The 20,369-nt window shown below is 27.8% G+C and overlaps 1 protein-coding gene across 2 annotated transcripts; it reads left to right on the top strand.

Moving 5' to 3' along the window:
• Window positions 1–5,341: 5,341 nt before the first annotated feature.
• LOC114128056 (zinc finger protein chinmo) lies at window positions 5,342–18,236 on the top strand. Of its 2 annotated transcripts, none has more exons than XM_050205630.1 (7): window positions 5,342–5,957; window positions 6,801–6,880; window positions 11,056–11,219; window positions 11,792–12,009; window positions 12,540–13,017; window positions 13,166–13,348; window positions 13,724–18,236. In XM_050205630.1, the coding sequence occupies exons 3-7, from the start codon at window positions 11,102–11,104 to the stop codon at window positions 13,948–13,950; spliced, it is 1,224 nt and encodes a 407-aa protein (XP_050061587.1). In that variant the 5' UTR covers window positions 5,342–5,957; window positions 6,801–6,880; window positions 11,056–11,101; the 3' UTR covers window positions 13,951–18,236. The 2 variants fall into 2 exon arrangements, with proteins under 2 accessions (XP_050061587.1, XP_027848266.1); XM_027992465.2 differs by having other exon boundaries at window positions 5,342–6,711.
• The last annotated feature ends 2,133 nt before the right edge of the window (window positions 18,237–20,369 follow it).

Here is a 20,369-nt window from a genome sequence, read left to right as displayed (position 1 = left end):
ATATGAGGATTCTTATATTATAAAATTCGTAAACCTTGGTTTTAAAAATTGGACATTTTTACCTTTAAAATAATTTGTAAATTTACATGATTTTGACGAATCTTATTGAAATTTGAACTTTTAATGCTTATTAAAAATATATATAAATAGATATATATATATATAAATATATCGAATTACGAAGAATAACGTATATACAAACGGAGGAAGATTGTTACATTATATTTTTTTATTTCCTAAACGAATAGCGTTTTAAAGTATAAATGATGCTAGATTCTAGAGTAAAAATGTACGTGTTTAAGTGAACACCATAATTACAACAATTTCTAGTGTCCTATAATATTTAATGGTTATATAGTATATAGTATATACCCATATACTACTCAGACTCCGCACTCACTAGCGCTTAAAATTTCCTACATTTTGTACTGCAATATTATAGCACTATATTATGCATGGGCTATGAATATATATGATTATAGTAAAATTATTTTCACTGTACAGTGTACACATATTATATATTTTATATACACACATGACTACATTTGACACACAGTACTACAATCAGTTAAAAATGTTAAAATAAAATTATGACATTCTTTAATTATCTTATTAATATTCAGCACACTGCACTAAATAATATAATATAGTGTCGTATTGCACACAATTTTAGACCATTTCAAGCATCGAATATCTATACAGCTATTAGGTTTTTAATACAGTAACAGTATAATAAATATAAGTTGTTCAGCATTTCTATTTAACGTTTAAGTGTTGTGTTCGCGTTTTATATGGTATACCTAATTTAAATTAAATCATCTATTGAATTTGAGTAATACCGTGTTGTTTATACTGTTGTCATTTTAAGAGTGCAATCGCACAGTTACAATCTGGAATATTATTTACAAATATGTTAATAATTCGAATTGAATCGCTGAAAAATAGTTAAAAAATATTACACTTATTGAAAACACGAAACGAACTAGTTGAATGCAGTGTTTTATAACTATATAGTAATCTACCTAGAATCTATATCAATATAATCATAAAGCATAGATCGCGTCATAGTTCAATATACACACCTATAACCTAACGACATTTGCAGCAGGTTCGTATTTGCAGATTTCTCAAAGTCATAATTGAACGTTATTTCAATACATTTTTAAACGTTTATTTTATTTATACACGATACGTAATATTATACTTATTTCGAGTTCTGTGAAAAATTGTTACATTTAATAGTTTACTAAAATTTAATGGACCAATCATGGGTAATTAAACAATGTTTAAACTCACTATTGATTTATTAAAATATCTTAAGTATTTTTTTATGTAGCCAATCAATAGACGGTTAAATATGTTAACAATACTATTATACTAGGTATATGATTAACCTTATGTAAAACAAGTATCTACCTACTATTATAAAATACAAATTATAATTATTTAAATAGGCATTGAAGAATTAAGATGGAGTTGGCGCATCTACATGAAGTCTTAGGCCACCTTAATTTTTTTTATTATCCACTCTTTAGAGTTAATACCAAAAATCATACATTTATACTTCATCAGTTTTTTAAGTGATAAAATATTTTTTTTTAATGTACATCTAATATTTTTAAATAGAAATATATAACACTCAACTTATGAATTATTTTTTTGATATATTATGTAGTCATATAAAACCACGTTTATATTATATGCAATCGTAGTGAATCGTTAATGCGCATTAGATTAAGCAAATGATTCAGGAGTCAAGTGCATATTAAATATACCACGTTTATATGCAATTGTTATTACGTATTCAAGTTACCTTCGATTTCATCAATCGTATTAAATATTTAACGCACATTAGCCTAACTTGAATTAAAAATTCGTTTATATCTGATGTATCTATAACTTCCAAATTACAACGATCTAAAAACCTAAACTCTAAACATATTATTAAATATTAGTATAGTTTTATTACACCTACATATTAATGTATATGATCATGATATAAATTGTATAATATTTTGCGTTCGCCGTAGTTATTCAAACTTTTGACGTATGTGTAATTTATAATATAGTTGTACAATGTGGTCCGTCAAATAGCATAATATAAAAATTTTCAATTTATATTTTGTCTTATTAAGGCACAGTAAAACTAGAAAAAGACCACCTAAAAGGCTAAAAACTTTAAACTTATTTACCTATTATTCTTGATTTATAGTTATTTATTATACGTATTATATTATTCGTAACGTTGTAATACTATTTATGCTGTATAATGTACATAGGTGGGTACTGAATACACAGCTAATGTTTGTAATGATAACAGTAATTATATAATACCTATCACTATTCGTTATATTATTTACAAGCCAATATAAGTATATTACTGTTGTCTGTTAACGTTTCGTGTAAGAGCTTTAGCAGTTATGGCTTTAGGTATTTGTTAATTATTACAATCAGATGATTTTAAGCATAAAAAGGGGAAGAGAGTAAAATCTATAGCTTATTTTCAACTTTGATTTTATAACACTTAAGTCCTCTGTAACAACTAAATCCTATAGCACGCCCATCATATGACTATATAAGTAATTTATGGTAAACGTTTTGGTCTTAAAAATTTACTCTTTTTTCTATCATTTAATAATATAGAATACAAATATACAATTAATAATATATTACATTAGTGCTTATCGGTACCAAGCGATACCAGTTTGTCCTAAATAAATACAAACTTATGGACAATGGACATTATATTGTATGTATAGAGACCTAGACACATAAAATAGTAGTTCGTATCACTTTTTATACTTCAATTATATTAAATAAATAGCAAGACAAATGTTGATTTTTCAAATCTGTTTAGTAAATATAGACGATTTAAACACTATTATGTGTGATGGAAAGAAAGGGATATAGATAATAGGTAGCTGACAACAGTAGTAGACATCACTCTATCATTTTTCTTCTGAGATTTTCTCAGTCATACAATTTATATAAGTAAGTTATTTTTAGACTTTTAGGTTTTGCAAAAACTATGATGTGCAGGCGTGCAGTCTATATTATATAATGTTGCGGATGATGCATTGTTCTAGACCGCACATTATTTTTAATGTTATCTCGTATACAAAAATAATGTAACTGTCAGCGACAATGGAAATTTTCGCGCCACCGCGTATAAAATATAATAATAATTACAGTTTAAATATAATAAAAAAAAAAAACCTACGCGACAATGACCGCGCTGAACGTCGCAAAACTTGTTGTACTACGCGTATTATAATAACAGCACATTGCACATATCATTATATTATTATTATGTACCTACCAACCTACCTACCTACACGTAACACATATAATATGCGTTCGTACACATTGTAATCGCACACACAATAATATAATAATCAGTCCCCATTTTCATGCGCACTACGTATTGGGCGGAGGTATGTAATATGTATATACCGATGACCGCCAGAATAAACAGTCTATATTGACTAAAATGCAATCGCGACTCTACTGCAAAACAAATCAACAATGTGATTTTAATTATAACCATTACGACGGAAATATTTCCCGAGATATAAAAAACAAACGATTTTAACATGTATGCTCGTAAAAAAAAAAAAAAAAAAGGCGTTGAAAAGAATATACTCATACATTCGTAATAAAAATTCTTTGCTCTTTTATAAATCGAATATCGCAATAAGTAGGCAATTAGTATATTATGAAAAAAAATATATATAAAAGCAAGGCCTGATAATATTAAATATTTTATTATAATATAATTAATAAAACGTTATATGATATTATCGTATAGATATAATAATAATATTATAATCGCTGCGTTGTGTGCGGAGGCGGCGGGACGGGACGACGGGGAAACCTAACAGCTATATTATTATTATAATATACTTAATACAGAGTGATTCAAAAAAAATACATTTTCGAAAATCGAGATCTCTGAAAAATGTAATGATGGCTATTACGCGCGATTTGAATGACGACTTTTCTAAAGTTTTATTTGATTGCTAAGAGGTGTTCATCCCATTGGAATTTACCCGTGTGGCTTATTTATTCGAACCAAAGGTACACACAACGATGAATTGGTTGCCGGGCAGCTCGTTACAGAACTTTTCATCGCTGACCTTCTGGAATCCCGGATCTTACACTATACTACTCAGGTCACGTTAAACATAATCTGCAGTTAACTAGAGACGGATTTACTCAATTACCTACCCTCACAGACATTTTTTTTTTGGTCCTGTAAACTTATCTACTAGAAAACGTATTTTGTTTGTTTTTAGTTACTTAATTGCAAACTCTTAAAACAAAAAATGTATAATAAACTGACGCTAAATTATAATTGTTTAGATTCATAAATCGTTCTAAACGAGAAAATAAGATATCAAATTATCAAAATCTAAAATCTAAAAAATTAAAAAAAAAAACTAGTAATTTTGATAAAACATCGACCGGAAATAGGGGCCTCTAAAAATTTGCCGGCCCGGGGCTGACGCTAAACCCACCTGCAGCTCTATAATACATAAGACACCCACCCAAAGTTTCTATAAGTACAATATTATTGTTCGTTCTTTAACGTTCCTATATAATAAAATATACACATTTCCAAAAACGTGGTGTGTTCTATTTCAATCACCCTGTATCGTACGCTGTATTTTTATTACTATTATTATTGTAATAAAGTGCGTGCGGATTTTGCGCGGCAAAACGAGATCGGTCGGCCCGGTCGGGGACGTGTGCGTGCGAGAGAGCGATTCGCCGCCGCCGACGATGGCCTTCGACGCAGACGACTCGGCCGACATTATAATATTATTATTACAATCGTATGCGTGTGTCATGTAGAAAAAAAAAAAAAGCAGGAAAAAAAAATTTGGAATCGAAAAAAACAGCATAACGCGTGCTGCAAAACGAGCGAGCGAGAGGGAAAACGGACGGAACACAATAAGTGCGTGCGAGCGTGCTCGGCGGTCGGGTGGGTAGAGGGGCACAGCCGTAAAACAAAAAAAAAAAAAAAAAGCGGCGCGCGCGTAGTATAGCGAAATATTGTCGAAAAAGTAATAACGCATATATATATATGTACAACGAAAAAAACCTTCGCGCGCGCGATTCCGATCTCTCTCGAGCGGCGGCGGGCCGCCGAAGGCCACCGGTCGCCGCCGCCGCCGCCGCCACCGCAATACGACGCATAGCACTACAACAGCATATAAGGTCGAACGCAGTGTTGCAACGTGTATGGGCGCTGCAACACCGTGCACGTTCCCCGCAGCCCCGCCCGGCCCATCCCCGCCGGCGTGACGACGGTCGGCGGCCGTCAGATACTCAGTGCGTCGACGGCGGCCGAGGTCGGCCGACCCGACTGCGCGCGCCGCGCACACTGTCGACCGTGGTCGATACGCGCAAGGGGTAACAAAACGGAGAGCGAAAATCACGTCCCGGCGGCGGCGGCCGCGACCCTTGCGTCACTGCGAACGGCGGAGGACGGGTGGCGGTGCGGAATGGCCAGACCCGCGAACGCAACCGAGCGGCGGCGGCGGTGGTGGACGGTCGCGCGCGGCGGGGAAGCGGCTGTGGCAGCGGCGCCGCAGTATTCGCACAGTGCGCACGCTCGCGGTTAGTGCGATTTCTCCCGATGCAAAAACGTCAGCGCAAAACTTCGCGACTCGTCAGTTTGACCTACTGCATTATGCCATTTTCGCCTTCCGGTCCGCTGCTGCCGTTCTGCGAGTGTGCGTCGCGCGTGTGTGTGTGTGAATGAACGTGTGTGCGCGCATGTTTATCCGTATGTGTGTGTATGTGTGTGTGTGTGTAAAGCGAGTGCGTTTTTTTTTTCTCCCCCAATTACAACTTTGCAATTTTTTTTCACCGTTCACGTCCATCGTGTTATAATTAACTTGTAACAAAATTTTCGCGAACGACACTCGCGGGGAGAGTAACTCTGCTCCAAGGTAATAAACAACAACATCATACTCTCCGTAGATAACTTTTACCACGTCCGTTTCCGAGCTATTCGCGAATTTTTTTTTATCAATTTTATTTTTTTAACTTGTTTTTTATTATTGTTTTATCAATTTTTTTTTTTTAATCTTCGACGCGTTAGCACTTTGCGCGTGTGTGTGTGTGTGTGTGTATGCAAAATATTTTTTTTATCACTTCTACGACTCCTGACAAGACAGGTCTATAATAAACGAAACGTTTGGAAATCGGACATTTCTCACCCCGGTCTTCGAAAATTACCACCCACCCACCCACTGGTCGCCGACGCCGCCGCCGCGCGCCGACGACGTCGTCGTTGTCGACGGACGACGAGCCGTCAACCGCGTGCAAATCGCTCGCCGCCGCCGTTTCAATTCGCTTCCGTTCGCAGACGCTGGCGCCCCTCACTGGCACATTGGGCTCGCGATTACGACCAGATAACTCGCACCGCTCGACCGCTGTGGTAGTAGGTGGTTGCTGCACACTTGCACACACACGCACTCTCTCGCGCTCACGACGACGACAACGGTTTCACGGTCATCTGTGCGCTATGCAAATGTTTGCAATTGCACTGTTCCGAACATTACGACTAGCAGCTGATGTCGTCGTCCGTGACTGATGTCATTTCGCGCGATCACTGCGACATACGCCGTTCAAATTGAAATTCGAGTCGAAAACCCTCCCTCGAACGCCACCCCCGCTGTCTTATCAGACCATCGCCGCGAGGTGAACATTTAACTCACTCTCAATAATCTCAATGTTCTCTGACTCTGAATATAAAATATTTTGTATTGTTTATTTATGTGTTTGCGCAGACCTGAAAACGCAAAAACTGGGGGCCAACTCGATGCCATGAATGTATGACGGAATCGTCTGTGCCACAGCCTGCTGATCGGTAAGTCTGCACTTTTGTTCATTGATAATAGGGGTGGGTAGCTTATAATTTTTTTTACCTCAACAGTGTTATAGACTGTTTTTCCAGTTCTAGAAATTACCTAGCTACCTGTCTAATATTGTATGTTTGCCATAAGATTTTAAACGTTCCTTCAGTTAAGTAGGTTGTAAATACCCAGACACGTTCAGGTGCGGACTGAGCTGATTTTTAAGTCTGGAAAATTATATTAAACACCCCCGGAGGTTTGACCTAAAAAAAGTTCTCATTTTTACTGTAAAAATATCTAGGTAGGTATTTAATTCAATAAAAGAAGAGTAAAGAATACAATAATTTTAAAAAAGTTTTGAGCATGTATACAATAGTGTTTATAATAATATACCTATTATAATCAGTATAGTTCGGTTTTACATTTGTAGGTAAATTGTGTGTACAATATATTTTATTTAATCAGGTACAACAAAGTTAATTTAAAAATTATTTTATCACCAAAGTGACTATTTAATAAAATATGATTTTCTAAATAAAAAAATCAGTCAAGCCAAGCCATTGGGGTACATTTTATGTTCTTCTGTAAATTTACTCCAATTTATCAACTGATTCACTAAGGTAGCATAGGAATTCTATAATAATCGAGATTATAATAGAGTTGTACTACTTATTTTTTCTTTTTATGCATACCTAAATATGCTTTACCTATAAAAATTAATTTTATAAATAATAATATACGTAATGAATAGGTAATTAATTGTTCAATTTCTATAGTGGTCTAGGTAATCTGTTAGTATTTAATATTGACAGTTAATGTTTACTATTTGTATCGGATATATTCATATTATCATTGACCGATACATACTCTTAACTTATCAATAATTAGTTAAATTCAACATTAATTTTATGCATTAGGTTTTTCAAACTATATAATATTAATTTATAAGTTGCTAGTTGACTAATATAGTAATATGGTTATTGATCTTAGTTAAGTTGTCAATAAAATAACAATTAATTATTTTTATCAATAATACATTATGTCTCAGGTACCTATACTAATTCATTAATAATAAAAATTTGATGGTTTTAAATTGTTTGTTGCGTTATTGATATTCAGTTATGACTAATTATAATGTCAGTAATTAACAATTATCTATACATTTTTTGTAAGTACCTACATTAATTTTTGATTATCATATATCTACATTGATTTGATAACGGGCGATACAAGGGGCAATACACTTTTAAATTTTCATTAAATCTTTATTGTCACAAAAATCCTACACATTTTTGCAATGATGTAAGTATTAAAAAAAAAATGTTTCCTTTATGCTTTGTTAAACTTCTATCATATAGACAACAATAGTCAAAAAACTTTTTAGTGAATAAAAATATGTATAGGTAGCAGATCTCATCTCCATAATATCTTTATTCTATTGGCACCTAACTAATAGAATTATAAACATACATTTGGTAAATATAGCCAAAACAGGTCAATGTTATTCACAAATATGATAATTTACATCTTGCATTCAATAATACATTTCAACTATGATTTTAATCGGCTACTACTTCTACCTATCTGTTAAAATATATTTAGGTATATGTAAATATGTTCCCAATTTATTTAACTTGTTTTGTGCTTGTTATTGTTCAATGTTTTGTCATATATAAAATAAAATGTTCTGTATTGAATATTAGTCTCAGTATTGGTTCTGTATTCATCATATTAGTAGCATAATTAGATCTTATTTTATTTATAAAGAGTTAATTGCTTGTCCTAGTTATACAGTTTGTATGATTATACATAGTACTTATAAATAAGTATATTAAATGTAAATAGTTCACTCAGTATGATGAATAGGTCTACAAATTATTAAACACCTACCACAATTTCTACAAATATATTATTATTTTTTTATTTATCCAACCATTAATTAAAAAGTTAAAATTTTTCTTATTAATTTTTGTACTCCTATTTTTGATCTTAGTATAACATTCAAAAGAACAATAAAACAATGTTAAACTTAACATAACATAATCTCGAGCATAATCTTCTTTACTGCTTATAAATTAAAGCAGAGTCAATATCTGTATGTATTGGTCAATATTGTTTAAAATCTATACATTTTTGACATTTTTCTATCGTTTACTGAAATTGTATAATTTACTAGGTATAGCTTATAATATTTAATGTTACAGAAAATATTAAAACATTTCCATCAAAATGTCACACATAAACATTATTAAATTTGTTTCTATGCTATTGTAATAATCAAACCAGGCGTAATCTGATATAATAAATCACGGACAGAAATATACGTCTGTAAATTTTTTTTTGCTCGTATGCATAAATTTACTAATAGATACTTATAATATATATATATATATATTTATTCAAGTTTAAATATATTTTCTCAATACATTTATTTAAGATTAATCTATATGGCAGTTTTTAAAATTTTACATATTGTTTTAAAGTGTAGGTTAGAGTAGATACAAGCAAATGTTTTTTTTTATAATTTTTAATTCATAATTTAATAACTTGAATTTCTTGCTCATTATTATATAGCAACATAATATACATATTTATAAAATAACATATTTTTTAATTTTTATTTGATTTCAAAGAAAAATAGATTAAGTTATTTAAGCAAATTATTGTAGGTACCTATTTTTGTAAACAATGTCATGACTGTTAAGTAGGTATTTATTAAATATTTTGGTTTTTGTATATCGTTATTACTTTTCTGTTATTAATGTTATCATCATTTAAGTTACAATAAATGCCTCACGAGTTTTGTAAAACTTTTAATTGAAAATTTGACATACCTAAAATTGAAAATTAATAAAAAATGTTGTTTCAATGATCTCATTGTATGACGCTTGTGCACCAATCACTATAAATATAAGTATTGTGAATGTAATACTTAATTTAGGTGGATAGTGCCATGGTGGATGATAGTAGTATATAATAATTATAATAATATTAATATTTATTTATTTAGCAAATAAACCAACTGAAACATAAATATAATAATTATAAAAAAATAATAAAAGATATATATCTACAAGTACTTAATTTTGGGATCTAAGTATATAGAAGTCCTGATTAGGTTAGGTTAGATTAACCTAACCTAGTCCTGTGTTTTAGTATAACAAATTTACAATTAACTGGTTTCTCTCATCTCAGATTTTATTTTTATCTCAATTTTTATCTAATACCATTTGAAATTGACATAGGCACCATTAATCTACTCAATTGGTTATTAAAAGTCCTGTAATTTTATTACATTTTTTTATATGATTCATAGTCACTTGTAGCCTTGTAGGTGCCTACATTTAAAATATTTGATTTTTCTGTACCTACCTATTTATAATATGCTATAATCCATTGAAATTTAGTGAATAAATTATTTTTAGAGTAAGTACATCAAAGAACACAATATGTATAGATTTTTTCAATTTCATAATTAGAATACTACCTACATTCATTTTGTCGAGCATTTTGTATTTATACTGAAGTGAAATGAGTGTTTATTCTGTTAATTTTTGTTATCTTAGTTCTCAACATATTAGGTACATTAAATGTAATATAATATTTTAAAACAAATGCTTAACTATATTTTTGAAGTTCTCTTCCAATTATAGATATAAAATGCTAACTTTTCTTTAATTACTTTTTTGTTTGTATCGACCAAAGGACAAATTAGTGTTATTAAAGATTCTTTATTATACATTATTGTTATTGTTGTTATTATTATTTATTTTTTTTAAGTACCTATAAGACAAATTGTTGAATCAATATTAATGTACATAGTATTTAGGTACCAATTAAATTAAAACTAATGTATTAAAACTTAAAATAACCTAATCTTTGATTATTTTATTTTTGACAAGTTCATTGACAATTTTTTTATTTTAAAATCAAATTTTCTTAGTTCTTACATAGGATATGATATTAACGGATATTAATTTTATATTTTTTAAATACTTTGATAGAAATTTAATTATTACAGGTATATATTTAGTCATTAAAAAGTTCTACTGCTGGGAATTCATCATATAATATCTATATAATTTTATCATTCAAAAAAAAAATATATATATATATATTTTGTTTATTATTGAAATGAAAGTTATTGCCAATATGTTGTTATAAATATATGTAATTTTTATTTTTATAGGGTCACTGTTATGTCTTTTTAAATATTGTTACAACAACAATCTGGAATGGACCCTCAGCAACAGTTCTGTCTTAAGTGGAATAGTTTTAGTAGCAACCTTGTAACTGCATTTGATAACCTTTTCAAATCAGAAAGTTTAACAGATGTATCATTGTTTTGTGAAGGTAATGTAAAATATATTGTGTATTATACAATTATAGTAAAACCTCGATAAACTTGCGATTGCTGTAGCTGGACAGCACGTAAATTTATTAAGAGCACATTATACCTACACAAGTTTTCTCTGTCTTACTAACATTTTAACATACAAAAATAGACATTCCCCACTTTCAATTTTATGTTTTTAGTTTTCATATTGGAGTAATTAATCTATTATGCAACTTTATCTATATTCTGTCATTGGTTTATTACAATATTTTAACTTTTAATCAAGTTGTTAACATTTTTACATTTTACTTATTTTTACATACTCATATTATCCTGTTTAAAAACTAAAATATCATAAGAATTAAGAATCCAATATTAAAGCTAACAATACAAAATTGGAACTGCTGAAATTATATTTTTGTATGTTAAGCATCTTTAGTAAAAACGACAAACATTTTCAATCATGAATCTACCTTTGATCTAATTATAAAAATTCTGCTGTAGTGTGATTGAAATATTTAATACCTATACTTCTTATTAAAATATATAACGAAGTCATTTTTAACTAAATGTCTATTTTTTTTGTTAGGTAAAACTTTCAAAGCTCACAAACTAATTCTGGCAGCATGCAGTAAACATTTTCAAGAAATATTTGAAGCTACTCCACTAGGATCAAGTTTAATTGTCATACTTGATGGAACATCGTCAACAAATATGGCATCGTTACTTGAGTTCATGTACCGTGGCGAAGTACAGATATCTCAAGAAAGGCTCTCTAGTTTTTTAAAGACAGCAGACAATTTACAGGTTAAATTAATTATTTTATTTTAAAATTCCATAAGATTTTCAGTTATTATTGTTATTATAATGGTATATTAAAACTGATAAATTTTTATGAATCAAAGTGGTTCATATAATTATTAAAAACTTATTTCTACCAAATAAGTAATGTTCAACATTCTTAATAGTTTATTATCTTTATCAAATAAACAACAGTTGAATATTTTTATTTAAATATCACATTCACACAAATATTTTTTTATAAAGAATAACAGTTGTTGTTTGAAATAATCTTATCTATTTGACTGTTTATGTTTTTCATTATCAAGTCATATAAATATAGCATGTATTTTTTTTTATTGACTTATGATAAATATCATGGAATTTGTATACATGATTTTTTTTATTTTATATATTCTGTTTGTAATATATACATATATGTATATGAGAGTACAAAGAAAAACCGAAAAACCGATTATTGACAACTTGTTTGATAATATTGGTATTTAAATTGTGTAATATAATATAACTATATTATATTTTTAAATGTTAATTAGGTCAAAGGCCTTTCATTTGAGTATGACAAATTGTCACTCACGAGTCAGCGTGAACAAGGTAATAGTGAAAACAAAACAGCAAATGATTCTCCAAGACCAAAACAAAATGGATCCGCAGAAGCTCAAATTCCCTCTACCTCATTTAGTCCACTCCCATATATAACATGTCATTATCGTCAAACAACTGTACATTCGGAACAGCATCCATCATCACCTGATCCCCAAAGAAATAATAAACGAGCGCACCATAACAATCCCAATACAACACCAGTTTCCGATACATTAGGTGTTCGAGCATCTGTCTTAAGAGATGGTTCCAGACCGGAGCGTGAATCTCCTCTTTCTTTGACCTACTCTTCACATTCATCAGCGCATTTGGAAAACTCTCATCAGCCTCAAACAAATAATTCTGGTCCTGTAGACGCTACTACTTCATCACATCATTATCGTAATGTGACTACTAATAATTGTGGAGAAGGTATATTATTTGTATTAATTTTATTTCTCATACAATATATTATTTTATTGTACCAAAACTCAATTTTCTTAAATAAAATTTTTTTACTTTAATAGTACTAAACATACTTTAGATTCTATCACTGTATTATTATTTCATGTTAAAATAGATCTGCGAATTAAATCTGAACCTGCAACAACAGCTCCAAATTCTGGAGAATTTCCACAAAATACAAATACGACTAATGAATGGAAAACACCAGATAATGGGACTACACCGCCATCTCCATCAAATCACTCTTGGAAAATAGATACATCTCATAAAAATGTTGTTTCAACTCTAACTCCTGACGGTAATGTATAATACTTTACAACAATTACTTTTCTACAAAATTATCTTAACTTCAACAATAAATATAATTATAAAAAATGCAATTTTGTATTTTGTATTACATTTTTTATTCAATTATGAGGAAGGCGTGTTTATTATTATTATTGTTAAAATTTCAATATTAATGGATAACTTATAGTTTGCTCACTGTTTTGAATATTAAAATATAGTATACAATAAGCTGATAACTCAGTTTAACCAGTATACCAGTATTAGTAAGAATATCTAGTACAATTTATTGATCAATGTTTTTAAATATTTTACAGTTTTGAATAAAACTACTTTTTATTAATTTTATTTAAAATCTATTTAACTATAACCTATTTTTTTTCTATAGGTAAAAAATTACAGTGTCCTTATTGTGAACGATTATATGGTTATGAAACGAATCTTAGAGCTCATATAAGACAGAGGCATCAAGGAATTCGAGTACCGTGTCCTTTTTGTGCTCGAACATTTACACGGAATAATACAGTGAGACGGCACATCGCCAGAGAACACAAAACAGAAATTGCAGTGAAATCAAATCCAACATTTCCACAAACTGCAAATCACAATCAATAACTGTTAACAAATCTACCTCTTTCCCAAATATTTTACCCTCCCTAACACTATATGTATATCTACCTCTCCTTAAGCATTAATCATACCACCAGTTGAATATAAAATAGTCTGGTACATAAGCAAACTGCAGACTAACTGCCTTTAAAGTACAAATGTAAACCATAAACACTTCTGCAACTATTAAGACTGATGAAGGCGGTGTTAGTTTTTAGGTGAAAATACATTTTTATGACACCGCCTTCAATGTGAAACTTACCTCAATGATTTTTACACGTTATATATTCAAATATAACTTATAATATATTATTTATAATATTAAAAATGTTAATGTTGATTCTGTGGATTGCTTATGTCTCCATAAGTTATAGTAATACGCTGTTAGTTAAGTCATTAAGCAGCTCTCTTATCATTTATTGTGTATTGATAAAAAAAAGTGGCTTTGAATGGTACATTTTAATATAATTTGTATTCATTTTTTTAAGTAATTGAATTCGGTTTTTGTTGTTAATTGTTAGTCTTGTATTTTAGAAAATTCGAGCCCTTGTTTAAAAAAAAGGGGGTTTATAATATAGCCTTGAGGGGAAGGGGGGATTATTAGCTTTATTGTTAAATATTGAAATGGACTAAATTGGGTTAAAAACTCAAAATTATGCATATTTAACATTGAGGTATTAATAACTTCTCATCTAGTATTTGAAATGTTTTTATGAATTTGATTGTTAAAGTATTGAATTATAAATTTATTGCATTTTTTAAAAAAAATTGATTTCAAGTACATCTGAATTGAAAACTATACACGTGGATTAACATTATATAAAATTTTAATTTATAATTAATATATTTACAGCGTGTAATTTCATTTATAGTCAGAATAATTTCCAAACATAAAAAATAGTAAGGAAATATTATTATTATTATTAGAAAATAAAGACAAAGCCTAGAACAATCTATTAACAAAATATCAAATTTTTAGTGTAATACACTATTTGTATTATCAGTATGCTTATTTATACACTGTTGTAATATGTATTTAAAATGCATTACACATAGTGAACATTTTGAAAATTATTATTGCATAATATATTGTACCTGATGAAAAATTTTAATTTCATTCAAACATTTTAATAACAAAAATGTACCATTCATTTTCCAAAATTTAACCGTTATTATTTTTTTTCTTTTAATACTAGTCATATAATACTGCTCCACTAGTCACAATATAATCGAAGCCAGAATTTGTTTTTATTGTGTTATTATGCATACTTAAAATAATTGTGTATTATATAATATGTATACCTTGATTATAAATCCAAATAGAAATTTATTTTTATATTTGGAATCAATATTAAAGCGCTTGTTGTTCGCATACATCTTTATATTAAAAAATTTGTTTTAGGCATATATTTTTTCTTGATTACATTTTTGTGTAGTCAATGACACATTTAATAATTCAATTAAGATGTCATCGCTACTTTAATTAAATAACTTGTTTCGGCTTAATGTACAAATTTTAAATTAAGTAAATATTTTATGTTTAAAAAAAAAAAAAATTAAAAAATTAAAAATTAAAAAAAAATATATTAACAATAATATTATTGATAAAGTATAAAATGAGGCGAACTGCGGCGGAGACATAAGTCAATAATATATACTTACCATTTCGCCTCGTGTAGTTTTAATGTAACGATAGTACAAGTATTTTTAATACCACATGTTATAGTTTTTATTAGGTTAAGCTGTTTTATTATTTATTTTGTTATTTAAACCGTTAAGAATTTTATTATATGTTTTTGCCTGTTTCATTACTAAAAACGTATACTTTTATTATTTTCGCAGTCACTTTACACACTAAACAAACTGTAAGATTCAAAAATGTTTACATATTTATTTGTTATTTTGGTTTGTCTTACACAGGTAAATTAATTGGTAGTTAAGTTAAATATTATTTTTTTTTTTTTTTATGTTTCATTGCATAATTTCCAACTGTTAAGTTGCACTTAACCATTTTCTTCTTTATTTTGTGTAAGATATGCCATTCATAACATAATATTATTTTTATTTTTATTTTATTATTATTATTATTATTATTATTATTGTTACAAGCATTTTATTATATGATTTATTAATCTTTTTTTTTTCGTTTAGTGATAATTGAAACAAAATGATTACCGTGTTTGGTACATAACTCAGAGTACAATTTGGTGTCTTAAGTAAAGTTTATTAGTAAAGAAATATATAATATTATTTGGGGAATTTTTTGCACTAAAATTAAGGTGCAGACAATCTGTAATAAGTTTGTTCAGTATTCTGTTATAAATTATGACATTCCACATTTAGAGTGACGTTAAGTGTTAATTCTTTATTGTTGTTAGGTAAACATCACTTTAAGAAATTATATAGTAATATTTTTAATGATGACCTATAGTACAAATTGACTACCTCCACTTCTGATAAGGTTTAGAGTAATTAAATTATAAAATTAGGCTAATATTATCTAATTCATATCTATAGATTTTTGTTTAAGTAAGTTTTAATATTATTTTAATTATCATTATTATTGTAACCAATGTATATCATTGTTTCCTAATCCATCTACCTCTTTTATTTTTTTTTTTTTTAAAATATTGAATATTAATTATATGATTTTGTAAAGATATAGTACAAAACAGTGCAAAGAATTCCTCTGTTTATTTTTCTTTCTTTCATTTTCTAAATGTACAAAGTTAAAATTAATAGTTTAAGTAATATAGGATTATAATAAATTGTGTTGTTATGTTAATGTTGCTGATTTGTAGGTATTTTGTTAGTGTTTGAATTTATTCCATGTGTCACCATTTTGAGTAAATATTTAATCTAGTATGTAAGTTTTGCTGTGATTATTCTGTTTATACCATTTGTATAGTTTCACTGAATCAGCCATTTATATTCTTTTTTAAATGTATTTATTATTTTATTGTTTACATTACAATTGCTTGCAAATCAATGTTACACAATTAAACACAAGAAAATATTTTTAAAAAGAAAAATCTGTTGCTTAAGTATGTTATAATTTGCAGGTACATTTTTCAAGACTTTTGTATATAATTTTTGTGAGCTACAAAGGAACTTGTTAAATTGTCAGGGTATGTTTTGATTGTATTATTTTTTCTCTGGTAGAAATCATAAATTAACAAATTTCTCACATGACTGGCTGATTTATAAATTAATTGATTATAAATTATAAAATAATTTTTTTTTCTTTTTTTTTTTTTGACAGTGCCAATTAGTTGTTTGAATCTAATATTTTATTAAAATCTTCATAGTAAATTGCTTTAAATAAAATAATATTAAATTAATTGAAATGTGTCTAAAACAATTTTTAAATTATGTCATTCAAAAAGACAAATATTTTAAAGATGTATTAACAAATTATAGCTATAAATTATAAAGGAATATTTCATGAATAATTTTGCAAAATAATTATAATTTGCTGTTTTTGTTTAATTAATAATATAATGTGTTGACTTTTTATTTTGTATTCAAAAAAAATTATGTTTTTAATTTTAGTTTGTTTTTCTAAGACAGTTATTACGTATAAATATATTATATGATAGACCTATATCGATTAGAAAAATGTATTTAATTAAAAATTATGCATTGTCAATGATCTGATATTATAAATATTAGGTAAAACATATATTACCATTCTTTAATTAAATACTAAAAATTATATTGAATTTGAATATAATAATATGTTCTGATCAAAACATAATATGTGATGTTTTATTAATTATTTATATATCATAAAAATGGTTGAAAAAAACTTTCAACTGTACAAATGTACAATGTTTGCAAGATTATCTTTGCATACTTGCTTATAATATGGATGTATTAATGTGATGAATAGTTACAAATTAATAGAAATAAAAATTAATATCCACTTAGCATATGGTTACATATGAAGATTAAAATATGTAATACTAGCTCTCATACAAGAGTATTTTATGATAATATTATGGTATTTGTAAAATAATAAATTAATAGTTTAATAATATTTTAGTAAAGTAATAACATTATTAGTAGGTAATACTTAAATTTATTTTTTGTCCAAAGCGGCGGGTAATTTATGGTCAAATACCTAATAGTGTTAGGCTTATACAGTTGATATGTAACCCATTTTATTTTAAAGCATGATGATAAAAAAAAAATATATCGTTTTTTATTGAGGAAACGCTAAATTAAATTATTAATATATCATACCAGTTTCATTATTTAATGTGAGAAAAATAAATTTTAACTATATTATATATTGTTGAATTTTTTGTGCTAAATAGGCATTACCATAAATTGTACCTAATAGTTAATGAATAGTACATTTCTAATACTTAACATAATATTTTATTCTGTTTTAATTGTGTATTTAACTTAAATATTATAGTAAATACTAAATTCACTTATTATTGAACTAAAATGTCAGAACATAATTTGTGTTCTCTGTGGATTTTCATGATGTTTTAATTTTTAAGTGAGTAATGAGTATAAATGTAAAATATTAGTATTAAATGTTCATAATTTGCTTAAAAATTAAAATATTGTTAAATTTTCAACAAAAGAATATTCTTAACTTTAAGATTGTAAATAGGTTACTATTCACATTAATATTTAAGTTAACACAAAAATAGAACTGTTGGATGTACATTTTGATATGCTGTGTAATCATCAACCGTCTTCCATAAAAAACTTAATAAAAGGAACTGTCTTTATTTATAATTAATTCATGGATTTTTTTTATGGGTAAACTATATGAGATCTCATCAAAATTGTAAATATTATATTAACCATGTAAACTATTATTATAATTTATTTTTCAATTTATTGCATTAAGACACACTTATAGCTAGTTTTAAAAAGAAACTTTTTTTTAAAAAACTAATAAATAATATTCTTTGATTTAATAATTGTGTTGTATCAATTAACTATAAAATAAATTTATAAAAAATGGTACCTATATAATATCATTAAGAATTATTAAAATGCTCTTAAAACTCCAAAACTATTAAAAATTTAAAATATATAAATTAAAAGTGAAAGTTTTCTACTCTGATAAATAAAACGGAGCTTGTACTTAAAAAGCATAAGCATTCCTAAAAAATAATCAATTTTATATTCAATTTTGATCTCTATGGGCTATGATATATTTAGTACAATACCTACTGCAATAACTAAATTAGTTTAGAACTATTCTGTTATATGCTCCTAAATATATTATATAATTAAGCACTATGACAGTTATATTTGTGTTTTTTAGCTATATTGAATAAATAAAAATTTAATTATTATGTAATAATTATAATAAATTAGGTATTAGGTATATATAGTCTATACCTACTAAGTGATTCTTTTATCAATCTGCAATCATTATTTCAAAATCTATTAATGTTTTTGAAATTTTTTTACATAATTACCAGTCAACATTTTTAAAATATTTTTTTTAAGTTTTTACTTTTTTAAATAACAAATTAACAACATATTTTTAATATTCATATTCTAAAGTAGAATATATTCTGAGTATTTCGATGCATAAAAATCGAGTAGTTTATGAGTTATTAGTATTAAAAGCTTAAATAAATGGAGTAGTAGACTAACATTATTCGAGGTAGGTACCTATCCCCGCACCTCATCACCTCATAATGTATTTATTTATGCATCAACCTACATAATAATAATACTTAAATATTTTTAAGTATACATGATATCTATGTGACTATGTACATAAAAAAAAATTATTTTTAGTGTCTCCTGAAAAATTATAAATTTGGACAAATCTTACTATTGCATTGGTTCATTTTTGTCTCGTGAAAATAAATTTTTTTGTACAATGTACCTAGCTGTCTTCTACAGTTCTACCAGTTGTATCTTAATTACAGTAGATATCTTGTAAGCATATTTTTGTATCATTTTGTACCTATATCTATCTAGGTATAACATTTTTTATATAGATACTATTTTTCAACTATTATCTTTCCCGTCCCAGTTTGTACCTACGTGCATATTGAATCAGAAATTGCAGTATAAACGTTCAATTTAATAAGATAAAAATTCTCCTAGCAAACTTTTTCGTTCATACATAATATAAGCTATAGGCATATAGCACTAAGTAGGTACGTCGAATCCGTATTGATATGAAAATATACATTTTTGTCACCAAAAGGGGCAAGTAATTTTGTCATCATCGAGTGACTTTCAAATAGTAAAATAATATAAAGCATTTGTTGAAACGATACGAAAACCCATCACCGATCATTGCATGCAGGGCCAGCGTGAGTTATAAAGACGCCCTCGGCTAACCGTAGTTATATAGGGCCCTTAGGTTAGGTCTATTTATTATAAAATATTATATATCTTTTATTATATATCTATAATAATAAAAAAGCGTAATA

Source organism: Aphis gossypii, chromosome X (genome assembly GCF_020184175.1).
Source record: "Aphis gossypii isolate Hap1 chromosome X, ASM2018417v2, whole genome shotgun sequence".
NCBI lineage: Eukaryota > Metazoa > Arthropoda > Insecta > Hemiptera > Aphididae > Aphis > Aphis gossypii.
Note: the sequence above shows the minus strand (reverse complement) of the source record. Positions and strands in the feature narration are given on the sequence as shown.